This window comes from Carassius gibelio, chromosome B3 (assembly GCF_023724105.1).
Source record: "Carassius gibelio isolate Cgi1373 ecotype wild population from Czech Republic chromosome B3, carGib1.2-hapl.c, whole genome shotgun sequence".
Lineage (NCBI taxonomy): Eukaryota > Metazoa > Chordata > Actinopteri > Cypriniformes > Cyprinidae > Carassius > Carassius gibelio.
Window position 1 is genome coordinate 45,054,865 of NC_068398.1, and position 24,704 is coordinate 45,079,568.

Here is a 24,704-nt window from a genome sequence, read left to right on the forward strand (position 1 = left end):
CTATTGATGCAGTTTAGCTCAAATCCCAATGACTGTTAGTTTGGACTTGGAGATAAATTCATCATCTGATTATTTACATATTTTCTCTACACATATCCATTGTTTTTCTTTGATTATTTCAGAGGCTGCACCTCTTACTGGCACAGGCGATGGTGAGATATTTTAGTGCGTTACATTTGTTCTGTCTAGTTATAGTGTCAAAAGCAGGGTCGTCACTGGTGGGGTGATTATAGGGACCCACGGATGTGGACAGAACTCAAACACTGAACTGAGTTCTCCATCTGCACCTGAGTGAACAAAAACATAAACATACAAACACAAAAAGAGGTGAAAAGCTTAATTCAGCATCGGTGCGCTGTGTTCTGTGCACACAGAGAGCCACGTCTAAGCCCTTCAACATCAAATTGAGTTTTGCCTCTTCTTGCTTTTGAACAAATGCATAAAATATTATGTTGTACCTGTCTTGGCGGTCGGTTATCTCTTAAGTGAATGTATACAGTTGAGAAAGAAATAAGATGCATTGTCTCTTAAAGTGACTGCACCTCATTTACCAGCTGCTGTCGATGTCCTTATTTTAATCCTAGAAATCTGATAAGAAAAAATGACTCACTGCCTTTCAACTGTTTTTAATTTATATAGTGAAGATTATGCAATGCTACAGTAGGTAGACAGCCAAAACACCCTTTCTACCGCCGTACGACAACCACAACCACAAGTTATCAAACAAGCGCATCAAATCACATTTTCGCAAATAGACGTCAGCTTTGCCTTACTGATGTGTTACATTTGACTGCTTCAGTCATGGAAAATAAAAGAAAAACACTATAGTTTAAATATTTCATATATTTAGTATTTAATATATTTACAAATGAAAGTTTGGTACTTATGAAGTTATGTGCATTTCTTAGAACAAATTCAAGCAGGATAAATGTCAAGCCTGTGCCTGAGTCTGTGCTTATATTTTCTAAGCTACATGGTATTAAACCATATTTTAGATTTGACACATTAAAAAGGTGTGCAGTATTATTTATATTATATGCATCATGTGTTATATTACTCAAAAGAAATTGTGGTTTACTTTATTAAAACTGGTAGCCTATTTTAGGGGGTACATGGATTAATATGCAAAATGTCAATATTTTCATATATTATGCCCATATTTAAATTTATATTTTTAAATTCCTTTAATAAAACAACAACTGATTAAGAAATTATTGCATGTTTAGTAAAACGTAAAGCACTGTATAATTTCGTTCACATTTATTTATTTATTTAAGCCTAATTAGCCTAATTCAATTCAATTCAAGTTTATTTGTATAGTGCTTTTTACTATACAAATCATTACAAAGCAACTAGAAACAAAGCCTAGAAAAACAGAAAATTATGTTTCTGCAATATTTATTAATAGCTTATAAGTGGTGACTGTCAGTTTGTGCACATATGACAGTATTTGTAGAAAAATTTATGCAAGTCGTAGTCAGCCAGATGATGAACATTATTAATATTATTTAAGGGGAAGTCGTGGCCTAATGGTTAGAGAGTCAGACTCGCAATCGAAGGGTTGTGAGTTCGAGTCTTAAGTCGGCAGGAATTGTGGGTGGGGGGAGTGCATGTACAGTGCTCTCTCCACCCTCAATACCACGACTGAGGTGCCCTTGAGCAAGGCACCGAACCCCCAACTGCTCCCCGGGCGCTGCAGCATAAATGGCTGCCCACTGCTCCGGGTGTTTTCTCACAGTGTGTGTGTGTGTGTTCACTGCTCTGTGTGTGTGCACTTCGGATGGGTTAAATGCAGAGCACAAATTCTGAGTATGGGTTACCATACTTGGCTGAATGTCATGTCACTTTCACTTTAATAATTAATAATTATTATATGATGCAGTCACACTTGTAGCAATATTTGTTAGTTCTGTTGTTGATTCAGGGTTAGCATCATCTGAGGTCCTCTGAGGGTCAGCATCATCTCTTTTCAGGTGTTCTGGATCCAGACTGGAGCTTGTGTAAATCCTAGTTACCACGGGATGAAGATCCAGCAGAAACAGAGAAACAAAATTGAGACATCATTAGCATAGCTGCTGATCCAACAAAGTAAAATTAATTAGTTTAACCCAAGCTAATGAATAAGAATGTACATTTGATCAGATACAACTAAACTCACAATTTAAGACACATTATTCAAATGCTTGGCAAAAGAGATGCGTTTTTAATCTAGATTTAAACAGAGACAGTGTGTCTGAACCCCAAACATTATCAGGAAGGTTATTCCAGAGTTTGGGAGCCAAATGTGAGAAAGCTCTACCTCCTTTAGTGGACTTTGCTATTCTAGGAACTACCAAAAGTCCAGCGTTTTGTGACCTTAGGGTGCGTGATGGATTGTAACGTGGTAGAAGGCTAGTTAGGTACGCAGGAGCTAAACCATTTAGGGCCTTATAGGTAAGTAATGATAATTTGTAACTGATACGGAACTTAATAGGTAGCCAGTGCAGAGACTGTGAAGTTGGGGTAATATGATCATATTTTCTTGACCTGGTAGGACTCTTTTGGACTACCTGTAGCTTGTTTATTGAAGAAGCAGGACAACCACCTAGAAGTGCATTACAATAGTCCAGTCTAGAGGTCATGAATGCATGAACTAGCTTTTCTGCATCAGAAACAGATAACATGTTTCGTAGCTTGGCAATGTTTCTAAGATGGAAGAATGCAGTTTTTGTAACATGGGAAATATGATTTTCAAAAGACAAGTTGCTGTCTAATATAACACCCAGATTTTTGACTGTAGAGGAAGTAACAGTACATCCGTCTAGTTGCAGATTTTAATCTACAAGATTCTGTGTAGTTTTTTTGGTCGAATAATTAATATCTCTGTCTTATCCGAATTTAATTGGAGAAAATTATTTGTCATCCAATCTTTTACATTTTTAACACACTCTGTTAGCTTAGATAATTGAGAAGTTTCATCTGGTCTCTTTGAGATATATAGCTTAGTATCATCAGCATAACAGTGGAAACTAATCCCGTATTTTGTAATAATATTACCAAGGGGCAACATGTATATTGAAAATAGAAGGGGACCTAGGACAGATCCTTGTGGCACTCCATATTTTACTGGTGATAAATGAGATGACTTGCCATTTAAGTAAACAAAATGATAGCGATCTGACAGGTAAGATCTAAACCATCTTAGAGCCTGCCCTTGAATACCTGTATAGTTTTGTAATCGATCTATGAGTATGTCATGATCTATGGTGTCGAACGCAGCACTAAGATCAAGTAAAACTAGAAATGAAATGCAGCCTTGATCTGACGCAAGAAGCAGGTCATTTGTAATTTTAACAAGTGCAGTTTCTGTGCTATGGTGGGGCCTGAAACCTGACTGATAATCTTCATACAGATCATTTTAAAACAAGAAACAAATAAATTAACGTCCTCACGATTAAACTCAAGTTCTCTCATTATAATCAAGAAAATGCACACAATGTAAAAAATTGTTTTATCAATAAACAACTTAAGGGAGACAAGAAGTAAAGGGAGCCTTCTTTACTTGCTTTTAGGGCTGGGCGATAGCATATGGCCTAGAAAAAATCCCAGCTTTATTCAGAAAAAATCTGATTTATGATTTACATTGATTTTAAAATCAATATTCAAATGACAAAGAAATTTTTCAAAACAAATTTTAATATACTTCTTTATCATTCATTTACCAGTCAAATTTATAACGGAGATAAGATGATAAAAAAACTGTAATGTTATTATCTAAATGCTGGAAAGACCTTTATTTTATTTTATTATATTTTCTTGTTAATACTAGCCCATCATGCATCTAACCATCCACTCGGCATTAAAAGCTGTTAAGACTGGTAACTCCGCAGTGTGTCAGTGTCATAGACGGAGGACAGAGCAAGTGTAAATATATTTTCTAGTCTATATTTCCATCTCGTTATGCCACTGGTTTATTGACAGTTTTTTTTCTTATATAACTTATTTGTAAATAGAGCAGTCACTGTCTGTGTCTACACTGGGGTGCATTTCCCAAAACCATAGTTGCTAACCTGTTAACTTCGTTGGTTGGCAATAGGAAATTGCATTGCAACCAACAACTAACTTAGTTAGCAACTATGGTTTTGAGAAATGCACCCCTGGACGTGAGAGTTGTCGTATGCTAAAAGTGTGTCTAAACTTGATGACATCACACTATAGTGTCAAATCATCTGAACACAGTGTCAGTACATTTCATCATAAACAGAACGAGCATCAGTTCACTGATGGGGATTGTGTCCAGTGTATCCATCTCTGTGTTCTGTTGTCTTTTGTAGGATCACGCCACTTAGACCTGGCGTGAGTTTATTAATGGGTTATGTTACAGCACTGCTTGGCGCTGGTTGATTTTTGGTGTATGTGCTGTGCTTGTGCTGCCGCATTCATCTGTATTTCGTCTGGTAAAACATCTCTCTCACTCGGCAGCAGAGTCTGTGAGCAGCAATAACTTCCCCTCCATGTTCAGAGCATCAGCTGCGTGCGCACTGATACCAGGAACACGCTCCGCCTTCCATGGATAAAGTATGAAAATAACAGGAGAGTTTCAAAGTGGCTTAGGCTATTGTGTGTGTAAACTTTTTTTCCCTATCACATGCCAAACTAATAACATTGTAAGCATTAAATATATAATTGCTGCTTTCTGCTGTGCAAATTTTGTTTGTGATGCAAATAACAGTACATTTTCATCAGTTATTTTATCTAAACGGATCAATTCCTTCAAGATTTCAAAATCAGATAGCATGCTGATAATGTAGTAGCACTGTAAGATTACATTCGTTTGAATGCATTATTGCGAAAGCGATTGTGAGTGAATGTGCTGTATCTGTTTAAATCATGCTTTAACCCGAAAATAATCATTAAAAGAAACATACTGTAACGCCACGCAAGCAGAGGGAGCCGTCACCAGAGTATTGACTGTTCACCACTCCCTCTGCTTCTACAGTCATTTCCTGTTTGGGACTATTTAACATGTGCTAGCATGTCACTTCACTGCGAAATATTGCCAGTTAACCTGCCTTACCAAGTGTTTTCCTTGTGAGTATTCTGACTGCCTGTTCGATCACGATTCTGCCTGTTACCTCATTCACGTCTCTTGGATTGCCCCTTTGGATTTATTGCTTGATTGGACTGATGTTTGTGTTTGACCTGTTCGTCTGCCTACTCGTCTCTGTCTACTGGATAACCCCTGTGTATGTTGAAAGATCGGACTGCCCTTACGGTACTGACACATTGCCTGGTAACACGACTCTGTTTGTACGATCTTCCTTTAATAAAATCCTGCAAATGGATTCACATTCTGTCTCAACCTCTTTGTTACACATACAAACTCCTATAGCCTGTAACATCCAGCTCGACTATTGCAGGCATTATAACCTTCTGATCAAGCCATAGGTCAATATGTTTAACATTAGGTCTTGCTGCATATGCAGTTATATTACGGTCTGTTGGCATGAATTGTACTCATGATGGAGGCTCTTGGAGAAACCATGATGCTCAGATGCTTAAAAACATCCTCTCCTCACTCCAGTCAGAATCACTCTGCGCTGCTCATCCTCTGCTCGGCAGCATGTCGTTGTGTCAGATGCACGGAGAGGGTTGAGCCCTGAGTGGAGCGTTGGTGAATGTTAAAAAGAAATCGATTTTCATTCAAACAAACTGATGTAAATTACATATTCAAATTAATCAGTAAAATCTATTTATCACCCAGCCCTACTTGCTTTCTTATAATTTAATATAAACAATAATTGCAGCTGCATTTAAATGCAGGTGTGTACAATATGTGCAAGATTTGCACTGCACGTGTGATGCTGAGTGCAATGTGCAGCATTTTTTCTTAATTGTTTTATCTTCATTACAAATCTTGTTTGGTTTTATTTTGGATAATTGCATGTAACCTTGTAATGCATATGCAAAATGTGAATTATAATTCATATGTTTGTGCAAAAATTCATAATACGCATTAAAGACCGGGAGGCGCCCTCTCGGTCACTTAAATTTTTTTCCTTATAATGAATTTACTTAAAATTGAGGTGTCTCACATACATTAAAAATATATCTACAGAAAGCTTGAAATGTCTTTTAAACGAAAACTAAAGCATTATGTAATCTGTGAATGTTGCATTTCTCTCTAAAGGCACGACCATGTGGAGAGAGCCAGCACTGTGAATTTCATCTTGTAGCTGACAAGACAACATTTGTTTATTAATAAATAATTAAAATGTCTCATTGTACACAATTATTAGGCTACTTCTGCCTATGCTTTGTGGCTTACTTAATGCATGTGCTTGAGCGTGGAATATATTAAGACTTGATTATGTAAATGTAACATAAATGTCTGATAACCAAAACGAGTCCTATCTAAACCTGGTAAGCAAGTTTGAAACCCTCATTAGACACTGTCCATTTAAAAGAGATTCACAATTTTATCTCAACCCCCACAAGCTATATAGAACTACCCCCCAAAAAACCCAGCCCCCTCCAGCTGAACTAAATTTGGTGTGTTTATTTGGCTGTGAGGAACGATGTGTTTTCATTTTACTGAGTTGAAACATGCCTGCACTCACAATCAGCCCTACTCTTTGTATTCATTATTTACTTGCAGCCCATATTATTATTTTCACAAGACCATAATGATAATAACAAATTATCAATTAATAATTAATCATTATTTTATGAAAAATCATTGTTATTTGTGATCGTTGATGTTTGCGGAAGGCTTTAAGACAAAGCGGAATCCTCCGTCGGCTGCTCCCGCCTCACATCGCGTGGGACTCCGCTAACAGACTCCGCTTCAGAGTCTGCAGTTTGACTTTACTAAATCAGATTGAGGCGAATACAACTACGAAATACCAACATTTAGCAAGGAAGGAAAAAATTCATTCTACCTGAAGGAAGATGTATTTCATTGAGCTAATGCTGTTAAAGAGAGAGAGAGAGAGAGAGAGAACCAGTCTAGGACTAATCTTAAACTTGGAGCTCATTATATTGAAGTACAAATCCAAACACCAGAAACGTTATGCATTTTATGAATAATGAAACTTTATGACAAGTGAAGTAAAACAAATTTTTGGATCGTTCCTTATTTTTTCCCTTATTTTCTACAAGAATAAACATAACATATTACCTGACGGTAGTTTCGCGAATGGTTTTAACACGTGACTGACAGTTAACGCTGCGGCACGGTAATACCCATTTAGGTTGTCAACCTACTGTATTTTACATTTGATTATATGCTCTCTGTACCTGGACAATTACAAACATAAACCCTGTTTAATTTGTATCTTTGTTCTGTTTATTTCTTTGTGCTATTTACACAATTTTAAACAGGGACCTGTCCCCTGGTCAGACAAGGTGCGTATACATACAATATCAATCTGATCTCGGCTTAATGAAAATACTAAAGATTTAAGGCAGCAAAAATACTAACAAAACTTTTTTATAGCAACCTGTGAAACTGAAAGTGGATGGTCTGCATATGAAGGTAGATGCTTCCGCTTTTTTAACTTTCAGCGTTCCTGGATTGACGCAGAGGTATGAGATGCCATCTTATCATAGGGATTCCTTCATTTCTAAGTCTTGAAATTTTCTGTTAGTTAACAATAGTTTTTATGTCCTACTCTCTTTAGAAACAGTGTTTGGGCTACGATGGGAACCTGGCCTCTGTACACAGTTATGATGAGTACACCTTCATACAGGACCTGATTAAATCTCAAACTCAAGCTTCAACTCTGTCCTGGATAGGAGGCTATGACGCTGTTTCAGTATGTTTGTTTTACATTTGTTTAGCGTACTTGTCAATGGCCATTCTTTTTCTTTAGTGTATTGTAGTTGTTTTTGAGTTATGTCCTAGTATTAAAGAAAGATTAGGATACAGCTGATATTAGACATGTTAGTTCTACTGGTTTCTATAGAGAAACACAAACATGTTTTAGATGCGTAAACATTATGTACTGTAATTCAAATGGTTAGTGTGAACATGTTTTTAATATTTACGAATATTAAATAATGCCATGCAATGCGGTTTTGCTGTGGTGTTCATCACAGTGCCAAATACTTAAATAAATAGGATATTTTTGGTGTTCTGTTCACAGGAGGGAAACTGGCTCTGGAGTGATGGATCAAAACTGAACCTAGAGATATGGGCTCCTCCACAACCTGACAATTGGAATGGAGTAGAGCATTGTCTTGAGATGAACTATCATTGTGAGTGTTTTAAATGTTTATGAAATATCATTACTATCTTTATCTTTTTTTATTTTTTTGTCTTGTAAGTCCTTAGTAGCCTCAATTCATATAACCAACCGATATTAACTTCACCTGATGTTTATGAAATGGTAAAGGAATAGAATTGGCTGTATTACCTTAAGAAGCATTACATTTGATCAGAATACTTATACTGTAACAATAATAGACTTTTTTGCTTCCTGCTATAGCTTTGAGCAACTGGAATGACCAACTCTGTCATGAAAAAAGGCCTTTTGTGTGTGTGAAGAAATACACATCAGTATATAAGCTTCATGTTACATTTTGAATGTCTTATGGTCTTGAATCAAAGGAATAGTTGACCAAATTACAATATTTAAATCATCGCTTACCCTCAGTCGATCCAAGATAAAGATTAGTTCTTCATCAGAACAGATCTAAAGAAATAAAACTTTACATCAATTGTTTATTGATGGAGATACTCTGCAGTGAATGGGTGCCATCAGAATAAAAGCTCAAACAGCTGATCATGAAAACATCACAATAGTCCACACGACTCCAGTCCATCAATTAATGTCTTGTGAAGTGAAAGGCTGCAAGTTTGTATCCAGTTTTTCATTTTTTGGTCAAATGCTCCTTTAATTCTCTGATTCCTTTACTAATGTTTAAGTAGAACTCAATAAATATCAAGCAGTTGCATTTAATTTTTTCTGTGGGGTTCTGTCTCTGTCTCTGGGGTTCAACATCCTTGCTCACCGTCCTTATCCACCAAATCCACCTCACCTAACAATTTACTTCTGACTGTGAAGGAGGTTGTGGGGTCTAACTGACAGTGGATGCGGGTATCATCTATGAAGATACCCAGATAGCAACAGACTCCGGGGCGAATCCGCCTTCAAGTCGACTGCTCCGCTGTAAGCTCGGATTCAATTCGACAACGCGCACAGAATATGCCCCGCCTCCGCTCAGCGCACTGTCAGTTTGCGGACTCGTCACAGACGCTGGGCAGATTCACTAACCGGACGCGCCTTTTTCAATTATCGCAGTCACTGAATCCTTCTCCTCACCGTGGAAAAGCTGGAGCCGAAGGCCGGTGAAGACTGAACACGGTAAGAATAGTTAAAATATGCTTTATTTGAACAGTTGTAACCAGTAACTTTACCGTTAATAGCTTTTCTTTTTTTTTCTTTTTTTTATGTTTGTAATTTTTAAAAATGACTGTGGCCAAGTTAGCTCTTCAGTGTTAACTCAGAATTGAGTGAAAAGTAGTTTGGCAAATAATCTTTTGAGTAAAACGCTATTTGGACATAATTTCTTTATCTTTCTGGTAGGTGGGGTGATTTAATGAGCTTATTAAATAAGGTTTCCGTCCAGGGGTGGGCTAAGGGGGCTGGAGCCCCGAATGTTTTCAGTTAAGCCCCGAATGTTTTTATTACCACCATGCCATCATAAATATCTTTTGACTCTCAGGTCTACAGGGTCTGTCATTTTACGCGTTGTCATTAACACCCGACGAAACCCGCCCACTGAATCTAGTGCTTCTGACTGACATGGAAAATGGCCAACCATCGATGAGCGCCTGTACGATCCAGCCAATGAAATGAGATCTTTTTGTTGGCATGTAGTATTTTACTAGATCAATTTATTTGATAATTAAAATGGATATTTCAAAATTCTTCAAAAAGAGGAAGTAAAACACCCCCATGCAACACTTGAACGCCAAGATACATCAGCTTCAGGTATCTGTAAATTTTAATAATAGTATTATATTTCTTTTTCGGTTTTAAATCGTGTCTGATTTAACGTTACATTTTGAACATCTAACAGTTAACGGTTGCGCAGCACAGTCTCTAGGACACACACACAGAGAGAGAGAGCTATAATGTTTGGTTAGCACGGCCTGTGGCAGACTTTTCGTGTCAGGGCAACAATGCAATAAACAAGATAATAAAAAAAGACATATTTCGCTAAGGAAATGGTTCTAAACAAAGCATGTGGTTGTGCTCTGCAGCAACGCACAGCGGTGTTTACTGAACAAATTTGCTTAAGTAAATGATTCACTGACCAATTCATAAAAACAGTTGCTAACTTTTTCTGAATGAATCATCCGTTTCTAACGAATCCATTGATTAAATGACTGACCGACTCACTCATTAAGGCAGTGGCATGCCGCCACCTAGTGGCAAAGTATCATTCTAATTTTTTTCATAATTTCATATTTCTGTATTCCAAATTTTATATTTGAAGGATTTTTCTGGGCTAAGCCCCGGATCTCCACTCACCCTAGAACCGGCCCTGTTTCCGTCCAATCCGAGTTAAACGCAAATTTTCACTCCTTTCGAGTAACATAGGAGGGAGATAAGCTAATTTTAGGCCTAACGTTACCTGTTTTTTTTCACTGAACTTCTAGTTGTTTGAGTCTATTTTTTTGTTTACATATGACTATGCTCCACCTCATGTAATGTTGTTTCAGATCATTATTTCATATCATATTAATTCATAATTAATAAGTTACAGTGTGTGTGTTTGTTTGTGTGTGTTCTGTTGCAGCTTACAACTCATTCAAGTGCTACCAGTGTGTTTTTGGAGTATTTCTTCTTTCTATTTCATCTTTCGTCTCAGGAAAGTAAGATTAAAAACTGTTTTATACTTGATTTTGTCAAATACTGATAATGGTCCACAACTACAGCTTTTAACATGTAATAAATGTGCCATTTTTAAAAGATTCATACCATTATTTCTTACCATATTAATTCATAATTAATAAGTTACCGTGTGTGTGTGTGTGTGTGTTTGTGTTCTGTTGCAGCTTACAGCTCATTCAAGTGCCACCAGTGTGTTTTTTGGAGTATTTCATCTTTCAATTTCATCTTAACTGAACATCTGAGTAAAGTAAGATTAAAAACTGTTTTAAACTGGATTTAGCCAGCTATTTTGTCAAATACTGATAATTAGGGCTGGACGATTAATCGAAAAGTAATTGAAACCAAAATTCAGAACCTGTTACTGACGTAAAACACAGAGACGGCGCACGAGCAGTGAGCCTTGTGTCTTCACTAAACTCTGATAGTTGTATGTGTATTATGGTTTATGTGTATTAGCCTACGATTTGCCAGTTTAGACATTCAAGCGATTATATGATCCGATGTGTATTATATTGAGCTACCGTGCTCACACAGCTGCATTGTGGCACGAAAACAGAAACTAGTTGTAAGCTCTGTCCTGTGATTTATCACTAAAGTAGCTAAGAAACTCAAAAGTTATTATAGCATATATTTTTCTACTTTTGAAGGAACTATTTACAACCCACAGCTTCATAATTAATAAAGAAATGATATAACTAATTCACACAAGCAATCGCTCTCATTATGTACTGGTACTGTGCTAATTTATTTTTATCTGATTTACAACAAGCAGAAATATGTTAGAAATGTTATGAACCACAGATAAAATAACTGCTGAAAGTTAGCTATGTTATGTCAGATCACTCTTTCAAAAGGAAAAAATATCCCATCTTTAATAGTCAAGCAAATTTACAGTACAAACCTTGTAAGTGAACTATTAGGGCAAAACAAACAAATAAAATAATCATTAATTAATAATTGAGGTAAAATGTTTAATTAATCGAGGTTTTGATTTTAGGTCATAATCGTCCAGCCCTACTGATAATGGTCCACACTACAACTTTTAACATGTAATACACGTGCCATTTGATTTCAAAAGATTCATACAAGGTTAAAAGTTTAAAAAACCTACATTTTAAGCTGTTTCTTAGGTTGTGTTTGTTATTGGAAACAAGGTTTGCATTATATATAACACTGTGGAAAGCAGTGATGGAGTGTACATAGTATACAAATAATTTTCAGATAAGTTTTTGTTTAAAAAACTACTTATTAGGTTTACATCCTACTTTGTTGGTTTCACTTTCATGCATCGGGCAGTCCTTATTGCTTGCAACCAGTGAGTTGCGAAAAAGAACAAACATTTGTGTTTTCAAAAAAAAAAAAATACAGCAAGACTCGACAGTAAGGACTTTTAACATGTAATAAATGTGGGCAGACCTTATTGTCGAGTCTTGCTGTATTTTTTTTTTTTGAAAACAAATGTTTTCAAAAATGTTTTCAAATGTTTGTTTTTGCAACTCACTGGTTGCAATCTGTCTTTATGTTTCTGTAACATTTCTTTTAGATAAGATGAACAGAAAAACTGTTCCTGTCTCCAGCTCTACCTTAAGACGGAGGGCCCATGTAGACGTAGATAAACGACTTAAACAAATTAGGGATGACTACATAAATGTGACAGACTTTCAAGTGACAACAGAGAGGGACCTTGTAGAGGTCAATAGAGAGCTTTTTGAAGAAAGTCCAGACAATCCAGCTTATTCAGACACTGCAACTGGACTAGTCTTTAGTGAGGAGGAAGGTGTCATGGAGGTAGATGCAGACACACATGAGGGTTTCGTGATTAGCAGTTGTGATAGGCCGATTCAGACATCTGATTGAGAACATTCAGAAGATGAACGGCCTGAGACATTTTCACTCTCTGACAGTATTTCCAACTGGGCCATGCACTTTGGCATTTCTTTGGTTGCTGTGACGGCACTATTGTGCATACTTCGCATTTGCCATCCTGATCTTCCAAAGGATGCTAGAACCCTCCTTAAGACTAAGACAAAGTACACTATTCTAGAAAAGGCTGGGGGACAATACCACTATTTCGGTATTCTGTCATCACTTAGGAATACGCTGTCTAAATACATACACACACTGGCTGACGGATTCAGTTTGAAGTTGCAAATAAACATAGATGGACTTCCTTTGTTCAAGAGCTCTAGTCTGCAACTGTGGCCCATCCTTGGTCTGCTACTGAGTGTTCCCATGAAAGAACCAGTAGTGATAGGTTTGTTCTGTGGACCAAAGAAACCAAGCTCAGCAAAATAGTTTCTTGGAGATTTTGTTGCTGAGTTACAACAGCTTGAGAAAGGTTTTGAAATGGATATTGAAAAGCTCGAACTGGACACAGTGATTTGTGATACACCAGCCAAGTCCTTTGTTAAAAACAAAAAAAACCACAATGGCTACTATGGTTGTGACAAATATTCTCAGCCTGGAAAATACATTAACAGATGCATGACATACCCATATACAGACTATGCTCTAAGGACAGATGATTCTGGGGAAGTCGTGGCCTAATGGTTAGAGGGTTGGACTCCCGATGATTCTTTTGAAAATATGGTGGATGAGAGTCATCATCATGAGGGGCCACCTCCATTTCATGGCAGTAGTGTTGGCATGGTTTCACAATTCCCTCTTGATTATATGCATTTGGTTTGTTTAGGTGTTGTTAGGCGCTTGTTGAATATTTGGCTCAGGGGTCATCTGAATATTCAGAGTACCTGCAAACATAGCAGAAAGAATGTCTGCTAAACTAGTAGAAATGCGTTCCTATATTCCAGATCGCTGAGGGAGTTAGATCGCTGGAAGGCAACTGAATTTAGGCAGTTTCTGCTGTACAACTTGTTTATAATGTACATTCTTTGGTTCATCTGGCAGATGAAGTACAACGACATGGTTGTCTTGACGCATTTTCTGCATTTCCCTATGAAAGTTACCTGAACAAGCTAAAAAGGCTTGTTATAAAACCAGACTTTTCCCTTGCCCAAATTATTCGTCGATTGTCAGAGATGAGAATTACTGACACTCCTTTAAATGGTGCCTCTTTTAAAAACAGCATTTTGTTGGGCCACTTGTAGATGGACTGTCAGTGAAAGCACAGTTTGGTGAGATGGCATGTGACGAGTGGACAGTTAAAGTTTCAACCGGGGATAACGTGTTTGTAATTGGAAATGAGATTTGCATTATACATAACATTGTGTGAATTTACAAAGAATTTTCACAGAAGTCTTTGTTCTTCACTTACCCATTCAATTATGAATATATGAATATCCATATCATTTCACAAACATCAGATATACTCAAGTGTGTTAAAGCTTCAGACATCACCACAAACACTGCAGTCTGAAACTGGATAACAATTGTAAGTACTTGTTCAAAGTCATTTTTATTTATACAGTAAAGATTGTTTCAATGTCACTTTGAATCAACAATGGTCTGTCAACTAACTGCAGTTGAGCTTAATAAGGCCACATTTAAACTGTTATTCTGATTTGTTGACCATATCCATAAATATATGTTTATTGGATGACCAGCTTACATCTTCTTTTTAAAGTGACCCATATGCAATTACACTATGCACTTGGTGAAACAAGGTAGATGTACTGACCCAGAAAAGCTTAGGCTGAAAAGAAAGTAAAAACTGCGTGATCAGCAAATCATTGGGTCTCATTCACTAACAGTTCTTCTCATTAAAAAAACTTTCCAGCTAATTCAATAATTGATCAATAATTGATTAATAATGATGGCTATAAACTGTAATTTGATTAATAACAATTGTTTCAGAACTTCTTGAAACAAAAAAGTTATATTTCTGTGTTGCTGTTTGTTTTTTTCCTTCTCGATTAAGGATGTTCCACTTAATCGAGTTCATGATCAACCAAACGGTAGCAGTGGTGCCACAAACGTGGTGCAGAGATGGAGTTGTCTATTGGCCAAACTACAGAAATGATGAAAGAGTAAACAGGGCATTGAAAAATTCGGAGGAGCCTGGACCTGACTGGAAAACATATGATGTCAGAGTTATGAAAAATGTGGTATGCTGATTATTATTATTTTTTTTAAATCAAAATGACTATTGTAAGCAAATATCAAAACATTTTGCTTTTATGTAATTGAAGAAAACAAAAATCCTTTTAATCGGTCTCATGCTGTTCTATTGTGTATAATTGCTCTTTTTTGCTCTGATTATTTGAAACTACTGAAGTTTAACACATCTTTAATTTTAAGATGACTACTTTGAGGCACAACAACTCTTAAAGAAATCTCTGATGAGTAAGAGGAAGAGATTAAACCAAAGAGAAGGCCAAAGCCAATGTTAGTATATACATATATTATCCTTTATATTGTACATTAACTTTTTGGCCTCTATATTTTCTCAAAAACATAATTTTGTATAAAAATCAGAATACTCTTAACACAACTACAACAGGATTGTCATAGCATTCTCAAACAATTACACTAATTTACAACTTTGATTGTTGTATTTTTTTTCAACCCATTTTATAGTCATTTCTTTGGAGGCACAGATGATGACAGTGAGGAGGAAAGTCATCCTCATAAAAAGAGAGCCAGGGGTCCAGCCAAAGTCTTAACCAAAACCACCAGCTCTTGTTATCTCTCCACCAGCTCCTGTTATATCAGCACCACCTTTTATCCCAAAAAGCGGCACAGCTGCTCCTCCTACACTCACTTCACCAGCTCACTGTGCACAGACACCAGCAGAAAAGCAAACCCCTTCTACAAGAAAGGTCTACAGACCAACCTGGCGGGGGGGGAAGATGTGGATCAGACAGTATCGCCTGCTCTGGTGAGTAATACCTCATCCGATATAAGACTCAAATAGTGTTTATTTTGTCAACTATTTTTTAATTGTAGTCTTTGTGCTGTCAAATTAAATGTTTAGCTTTTATCATATTTAGTCAACCTTATCCTATTTTGGTTAAGTCATTTTTAGTTGACTAAACATCAGGACATTTTAATCTAGTTTTAGTCAATGAAAACGTTTGAGCAAAAAAAATAGAAACAATTATTTAGCTCAAAATTATAATTATCATTTGAGAATTTTTTTTTTTTCATTTCATCAGAATTATTGCACTTTCACCTAAAAGCACAAATCAAGAGAATGTTGAATTGTACCCATGGTTTATTGTACCTCATCTAGTGTGCTGATTTATTATAGGCTATTTATCATAAAAAAAAAAACACACGCTACATTAAAACAAGACACTTACTGCAAAAATGTATACAGAAAATTAAATTAATACATTTAAATGATGTAAATGATAACAGCAATATATAAAATAACAGCAAAAAATACTTTATATAAGCCCATTTATTCAGCAACCACAATCGCAAACAATATAGTGGAAATCAATGTTTGGATTTATTACAGTTCATCGTTGAGAAGATAAATTGTGAAGGAACACAGACTGGCTGAATGATACTTTTATTTGAGTAGAAAATCTCAATGGATTTCATTCTCGTGTTACGCAGCACGTTTAAACTTAAGGAAGAACCAATGAGGTTCATTCTCATGTTACGCATCACGTTTGAGCTTCAGCAAGAACCAATGAGGTTCATTCTCATGTTACGCATCACGTTTGAGCTTCAGCAAGAACCAATGAGGTTCATTCTCATGTGTTACACAGCGCATTTGAGCTTCAGCAAGAGATTTGTTCTCGTGCATTAAGCCGGTTCGGTTGAGCTTAAATTTGTTCACTGATCAATGTTTATATGTGAATAAAAGCCTAAATTAAATTATTTGAGGCCTCTTTTAAAAAATAAATAAATAATAATAATAATAATAACTTTCTCTTTCTATCTGTTAAGTGGAATGTATGCCTTAATTAGTTATTTATTTATTTATTTATTTTTACAGCTGCAGAAGTCCACATTATGAGTTTATTGGAATTAATAAAACACCAGCAGGAGCAAATAATTGCTAAAGTAAATTATTTGACGAGCAAGTTGAACCCGGCAGCCCAAAACATGGAAATGCCTGACAACCCAGTGGCTCAGAAATCCTGCAAATAACCAAATAAAGTTGAGTGTGGTGAGTTTTTTTTTTCTCAATCTCATTACACTGGAAATGTACATTACATTATCATTTATTATTATTATTTTTTACAGCGCATGCTAATCTTAGGGAGTGAAAAATGCATGCTGTGTTAATTATTTTTAATGTGATAAACAAATTTTTATGAGCCGTTTTAGAAATGTTTAATGGTCTTTCAGCCAATTAGAAAGTCATATGTCTATTAAATAACTTGTGCTGTATTAGGTTTGCTCCTAAATGAACCTGGATAGCCATCACCTCTCTCTTAGCATTACACAGTAGTGTAGTGCAAATGTTACCCTACTTATGGGTCTGATTTAAAGTTGTAGTGACAAATGGAGCAAACCATAATTTTGGCACAAAGCCTAAAGCCTCGTGCACACCAGGACGGTTATCAAGTAAGCTTATCGCAAGTATTTTTCATGACGTTTTTCAGTGCGTCTTTGTGTTCATGCCCAAGCAATTTTCACTGACGATGTGCCAAGTGAACATACAAATTCACTCCCTGACAGTAGAGGAGCTTTTTAAAAAATAGAAATACCCTGGTACACAAGGTGGCAATGCACATCTTTACACTTTACAGCCTGCACTATATACCTGTCTGCTGACAAGGAGCTCCAGCGATGAAGAATTTATTATTCTGTTGAATGACGAAAGACGACAGAAAAGGTGCAGATATTGGATACATCCCGTAGTTAAGAGAAGAGGACAACATGGGGTATTCTATCGACTGATTTCTCTTCATTGTTGTCTTAATAGGTATCAACGTGTGCTCGGCAAGACCGTTTTGTGCTTGAGCGTCACCAATTCGTGTTTTATTGTAACTTCAGCAGAAACTTAAGCCTGCTGTTTTGCTTGTTGGTGTGCATACTCACATAAGCACCCTTTGTTTAGTCATGAGGCATTAAACATTGGGGAGAAATGTGCGCAATAATCGCCCTGGTGTGCACAAGCCTTAAGGTTACACTACCTGTTGGTCCCATTAAGCAATTTGGGCAAACTGTACCAGATGTATTTTTGAGTGCAGTTTTCCCAAAACTGTCAATATATGCTGTTATATACACTAAACATCAAATATATGGCACAGGGGACATTTATTTCCCTCAGTTAAAGTGTTAGTTCACCCAAAAATAAAAATTTTTCATTCATTTATCCCCCTGATGCCGTTCTACACCCGTAAGACCTTGGTTCATCTTCGAACACAAATTAAGATATTTTGATTAAATCCGAGGGCTTACTGAGGCCTGCATTCAAAAAATGACATTTCCTCTCTCAAGATCTATTAAGGTACTAAAAACATATTTAAAACAGTACATGTGAGTTCAGTGGTTCAATCGTAATTTTATAAAGCGACAAGAACACTTTTTGTGCGCCAAAAAACCAGAATAACGACTTTCCCACAATATAGTGATGGGTTGATTTCAAAACACTGCTTCGGAGCTTTATGAATCGAATCAGTGACTCGGAGCGCCAATGTCACATGATTTCAGCAGTTTAGCCGTTTGAAAGGAGATCCGAGTAACTCATTCAATTTGTAAAGATCTAAAGCAGTGTTTTGAAATTAGCCCATCACCTAATTGTTGAAAAGTCGTTTTGTTTTTTGGTGCACAATAATTCTCGTTGCTTTTATAATATTTAGGTAGAACCACTGAACTCAAATTAAATATGTTTTTAGGACCTTTATGGATCTTGAGAAAGTAAATGTCATTGCTTTGAATGCGGGCCTCACTATGCCATCGGATTTGATCAAAATATCTTAATTTGTGTTCCGAAGATGAATGAAGGCCTTACGGGTGTAGAACAACATGAGGGTGAGTAATTAATGACAGAATAAAATATTTTGGTTGAACTAACCTTTTAATACAGTATTGTTCAAAATAATAGCAGTACAATGTGACTAACCAGAATAATCAAGGTTTTTCGTATATTTTTTTATTGCTACGTGGCAAACAAGTTACCAGTAGGTTCAGTAGATTGTCAGAAAACAAACAAGACCCAGCATTCATGATATGCACGCTCTTAAGGCTGTGCAATTGGGCAATTAGTTGAATTAGTTGAAAGGGGTGTGTTCAAAAAAATAGCAGTGTGGCATTCAATCACTGAGGTCATCAATTTTGTGAAGAAACAGGTGTGAATCAGGTGGCCCCTATTTAAGGATGAAGCCAACACTTGTTGAACATGCATTTGAAAGCTGAGGAAAATGGGTCGTTCAAGACATTGTTCAGAAGAACAGCGTACTTTGATTAAAAAGTTGATTAGAGAGGGGAAAACCTATAAAGAGGTGCAAAAAATGATAGGCTGTTCAGCTAAAATGATCTCCAGTGCCTTAAAATGGAGAGCAAAACCAGAGAGACGTGGAAGAAAACGGAAGACAACCATCAAAATGGATAGAAGAATAACCAGAATGGCAAAGGCTCAGCCAATGATCACCTCCAGGATGATCAAAGACAGTCTGGAGTTACCTGTAAGTACTGTGACAGTTAGAAGACGTCTGTGTGAAGCTAATCTATTTTCAAGAATCCCCCGCAAAGTCCCTCTGTTAAAAAAAAGGCATGTGCAGAAGAGGTTACAATTTGCCAAAGAACACATCAACTGGCCTAAAGAGAAATGGAGGAACATCTTGTGGACTGATGAGAGTAAAATTGTTCTTTTTGGGTCCAAGGGCCACAGGCAGTTTGTGAGACGACCCCCAAACTCTGAATTCAAGCCACAGTACACAGTGAAGACAGTGAAGCATGGAGGTGCAAGCATCATGATATGGGCATGTTTCTCCTACTATGGTGTTGGGCCTATTTATCGCATACCAGGGATCATGGATCAGTTTGCATATGTTAAAATACTTGAAGAGGTCATGTTGCCCTATGCTGAAGAGGACATGCCCTTGAAATGGTTGTTTCAACAAGACAATGACCCAAAACACACTAGTAAACGGGCAAAGTCTTGGTTCCAAACCAACAAAATTAATGTTATGGAGTGGCCAGCCCAATCTCCAGACCTTAATCCAATTGAGAACTTGTGGGGTGATATCAAAAATGCTGTTTCTGAAGCAAAACCAAGAAATGTGAATGAATTGTGGAATGTTGTTAAAGAATCATGGAGTGGAATAACAGCTGAGAGGTGCCACAAGTTGGTTGACTCCATGCCACACAGATGTCAAGCAGTTTTAAAAAACTGTGGTCATACAACTAAATATTAGTTTAGTGATTCACAGGATTGCTAAATCCCAGAAAAAAATTTTTTTTTGTACAAAATAGTTTTGAGTTTGTACAGTCAAAGGTAGACACTGCTATTTTTTTGAACACACCCCTTTCAACTAATTGCCCAATTGCACAGCCTTAAGAGCGTGCATATCATGAATGCTGGGTCTTGTTTGTTTTCTGACAATCTACTGAACCTACTGGTAACTTGTTTGCCACGTAGCAATAAAAAATATACTAAAAACCTTGATTATTCTGGTTAGTCACATTGTACTGCTATTATTTTGAACAATACTGTATATTTAGCCAACCCATTCTAAAAAAAGTGTATACAAAGTGTAAAACCATGTTCTACTGTCAGACAGAATGTTATAAGTTCTGTGTTTTGTTTCCAGAGCCCTCGTCAAACATTGTTTATTTATTTATTTATTTTTTGTTGTAAAACCTGTCATTCATCTATCAAAACCGGGGGAAGAGTTGAGGCAAAATGTGAGTAGTTAGCAGAGGAAAGGTGGTAAACTTTATGGTGATAAAATGATTTCTGTCCCTTCACTTTCGTGGCACTGATCTTGAGGATGAGAGGGGTGTCAAGATGTAAAAAAAATAACACTAACCATTTGAGGTCAATGGTATAGACAACCCCAAAGTCCCTCACAAGATCCAGAAACCCTTCAAAGTCCAAGAAACTCAAATCCCCTCTGCCTCTCTCATTTGCTCCACAGTACCTTTTCCAGCTTGAAGTGACAAATGCACTTTGCCAACTTTAAGCATAAAGATGTTTTAAACCTGTGAAGGAAAAGAAGAGATTAATGGACTAGTTTTCTGCATGTTCGCACAAAACACAGAGAACTGCTCCTCGGTGTGCAAAACAGACAGATACCCACAAAATAATCTCAAAATATCGGTGTAGCATAAATTTGGTTTCTCTGTGACCTTTTTAACCTGTATTAGTGGGGGGTGGAATATTAGTGGTGTGAAAATCACACCCCCCCCCATTAAACCTGTCCTGTTGAAGCTACAATCAAATGTTTTTGCACACAGTCTATAAGGCAAGATGCAAAGGCACTGTCAAATAATAAATACTGATCGTACAATAAATATTGTGTGATAATAATAATGTAGATATTATTATTAATAATACATATTATTTTATGAGAACATTCATCCCAGTTTAACCAACTAAATGTGATTAAATATCAATTTAAATGACAATGAAAAGCAGGTTTTATGGGAAGAGCATTGCGAGATGGTAAAGTTGGTACAGTTAATAACTTTGTTTAAAATACTTTGGAAATTGTGGTTTAATTTAATAACTTACCTCGGCTAGACCTTCTGATGTGTGCCGTTGGCTCTGACGTCTCTTTAGTGGTTAAACATAAAATGCTGCGGGGTGAATCTAACAGGTTTTCTTTGCTCTGTATTCAATTTATCTATATGTTAAAATGAAAATAAAAAGGCAAATTTATATAATATTTTGTTTCATTGTAATGGCTGCATATATACACATATCCCTGAGCCAAGTACATTTCTGCAGCTGTTATTATGTTTAAATGAAAACCAAAGGAGTCAGTGGTATTTGATATCCTATTTCGTTTTATTGTAAATATACAATAAGGAAAATTGCAGTAGCCATGGTCAGTTGACTGGAGTTATGAAGTACGCTGCTGTTTGCAGATTTACCGGACTTGCGTCATCGCGGACTAGTGCCTCTAAGAGCCGGCTCTTGTAGGTGAACGACGGGAGCTGGCTCGCGTATCTGAAGAGCCGACTCTATTTAAAAAATATATATAGCCTATAGAAATTAAATAAATATGTAAATGAAATAATGGATGCATTTTATTTCATTTAAAATAAATGACTAATTCAAAGAACAAAAAAAAATATTATATTTTGACTGTCTGATCAGCCTCACATTCTGTTCCTGTCAATCATACACGAGATGTCAACCAATTATACGGCATGAGGGAGGGGCCGAGCCACCACACACACACACACAGTGTCAAACTCGGAGGAGATGAGAGGAAAAACACAACAGCTTTTGAAAACAAAACAAAAGCAGGAAAATTAGTCGGAAGCACAGCCGCCTTTTTAAATAATTTTAATGATCATTAGCCCCTCGAAAGTAAGGCAGCTTGCATTTCTGAATGCAAATCTCTCATAAAATAAAAATATGATCAGCATTGTGTTTGTGTGTTCATGCTAGTTATACAAAAAAAAAAAAGAGGGACTAGTTTAATCCTTTCAGTTATTTTTCTTTAATATGGGTTCTATTATGTTGTTCAGATTCAGATTGTATTTGTTTTGTAATGTTGTTTTTATACATTGAAAAGTTGTAATTTAAATGCAAATGTTTAATAGTATTCTTTTTTCATAACAAATCAATGCATTTTTAAAGAAATTGTGAGTATGATTTCATTTAATAATTTAATTAGAATTGTTTCAAAACATAATCATATTCAAAACATTATTGTTTTTTAAAGAGCCGTTTGTGAGCCAAAAGAGCTGGCTCTTTTCAGTGAGCTGAGTCAAACGAGCCGGCTCACGAAAAAGAGCCGAAATGCCTATCACTATCGCGGACATCACACTCCGGAGTCGAATGCACAAAGTCTGAACTACCGAGGAGGATGCACATCCAAAATCAGCGTACTTTATATTGAGAAACGTGCACAGAGCTACGTCACCAGTCTATTTGCCTAATCTTCCCGGTACTTTACACCGCGGTGGAAACGCAGAAAGCAACAGGTCTGGGGGAAAAAAAGTTCCTGGTACAAATGTTCCGGGTAATTTCGGTGGAAACACGGCAGTAGTGGAGTTATACGTGCCTGTCTAAATGATGAGGGAAAAACACCAGTGTGGAGGGAAGTGTTGATGATGTGAGTGAGTGCAGGTACAACTGCAGGAGAAATGGTTTGAAGGAGATGAGATGGAATAGGATCAAGCGGGCAAGTAGTAGGGTGATTAGAAAGGATGAGTTTTGACACTTCTGCCTCAGAGAGTGAAGAGAAGGATGTAAATGAGTGTAAGTTTGCTGGTGATAGGAGCTTGAATGACTGTGGTGTGGAAAATTGTGCACTAATTTGTTTAATTTTATTAATGAAAAACGTGGCAAATTCGTCAGCTATTAGAGATGAAGCAGGAAGGTGAGGAGGAGGACAAAGAAGTGAGGAAAATATTTTAAAAAGCATGCGAGAGTTAGACGAATTGTTAATTTTGTTATGGTAGTATGTCATTTTAGCAGAGTAGACATTAGCAGAGAAAGAAGATAGGAGTGACTGATACACAATAAGATCAGTAGTATTTTTGGACTTGCGCCACACCCTTTCAGAAGCTCTAAGCTTAGGACGGTGTAGAACATCAGATAACCAAGGGGCAGAAGGGGTGTTACGGGCTGGCCTGGAAGATAAGGGGCAAACAGTGTCTAAACAAGATGTAAGAGTGGAGCAGAAAGTATCAGTAGCACTGTTAGCATCCAAAGATGCAAACATTTAGGGGAAGGAAGTGAAGATGAAACCATTGCAGATAGCCGGGAGGGTGGAAGTGTGTGTAGGTTACGTCGAAAGATGACATGTGGAGGGGTAAGTGATGTGTCAGGGATCATGTTGAGGTTAAGAGTGAGGAGGAAGTGATCTGACGTGTGCAGTGGAGTAACCAGAACATGATCAGTAGAGCAGTGTCACGTATAAATAAGGTCCAGTTGGTTGCCTGATTTGTGAGTAGCAGTAGTTGACACTCGGTTGAGATCAAAATAGTAAATCAGCAAACAGAGGTTTATCTGTTAAGGCCATGAGATGAAGCTTTGAATGACTAATAATAGAAGTAATGAAATCGGCATTGTTTATGTGGCAGAAGGGATACACAGTAGCAGACTACGCCACAATGGGAGTTACACCCAAAGAATTTGTTATCTTGTTCTAACCAGGCACTCAAGTTCGTGGATGGATCAGCCAGAGACGGTGGTCCAGTACAAAAATATTATTTTTATTTTTACTTAAAAACACACAATAGTCACAGCAAACATAGAAGGGAATCTTCACAGCAAACAAAATACACAGTACACCAAATCAAAAACCAAAACACACAAACACACACACACCCAAGAGAAGAGGAGAACAGGGCAGAATCTTACCAGTAGGAGACTAGAGGCTCGAGCAATGAGCATTCATAAAAGACACCCCAATCACCAGTGTCGAATTCACACACACGCACCACAAGGGAAATGACCACACTTGGTGAACACACAGCCATAGCACACACTAAGGGACCCACCACCGCAAGGGACACCGCTCCCACTGGCAGTTCTCAGCACCTGTGGCGTAAATGGACAATTGAAAGTTAAACAAAACTTACACAAAAACACATAATATAGACAAAAACAAAACAATTAAAGTGGTGCCAGCTAGCCCAGCAAACACTTTACACTCAACTACTGATTCCCAACAATAACAGGACGGATCAAACAGAGTTAAACCGTAACACGCCAGCCAGCCGTCTGTAAACTCGAGCAAACACAGGTCCAATAATCATAGATCCAAACAAAGC

The 24,704-nt window shown here is 37.0% G+C and overlaps 3 protein-coding genes across 5 annotated transcripts in view; all 3 read left to right on the plus strand.

Annotated features, from left to right (window-relative positions):
• Nucleotides 1-8,942, plus strand: part of LOC127952783 (galactose-specific lectin nattectin) — a 129,916-nt gene extending 120,974 nt beyond the window's left edge. For both annotated transcript variants that reach the window (XM_052551550.1, XM_052551551.1), the window contains exons 3-8: nt 123-152; nt 7,363-7,386; nt 7,478-7,566; nt 7,662-7,796; nt 8,127-8,238; nt 8,469-8,942. In XM_052551550.1, the coding sequence (XP_052407510.1) occupies nt 123-152; nt 7,363-7,386; nt 7,478-7,566; nt 7,662-7,796; nt 8,127-8,238; nt 8,469-8,566 (488 nt within the window). In that variant the 3' untranslated portion in view covers nt 8,567-8,942. The remainder of the gene's footprint in view (nt 1-122; nt 153-7,362; nt 7,387-7,477; nt 7,567-7,661; nt 7,797-8,126; nt 8,239-8,468) is intronic.
• Nucleotides 1-24,704, plus strand: part of LOC127952760 (guanylate-binding protein 1-like) — a 241,602-nt gene that overhangs the window by 9,633 nt on the left and 207,265 nt on the right. The window lies entirely within an intron of this gene.
• The window catches only part of LOC127952764 (gastrula zinc finger protein XlCGF57.1), a 71,712-nt gene continuing 56,083 nt past the window's right edge, over nt 9,076-24,704 (plus strand). Inside the window, exons 1-7 of one of the 2 annotated variants that reach the window (XM_052551482.1) lie at nt 9,076-9,347; nt 9,709-9,977; nt 10,789-10,864; nt 11,048-14,947; nt 15,141-15,227; nt 15,420-15,720; nt 16,792-16,965. The gene's annotated coding sequence lies outside the window, so the exon portion shown is untranslated. The remainder of the gene's footprint in view (nt 9,348-9,708; nt 9,978-10,788; nt 10,865-11,047; nt 14,948-15,140; nt 15,228-15,419; nt 15,721-16,791; nt 16,966-24,704) is intronic. The other variant, XM_052551481.1, reaches the window with a different exon arrangement.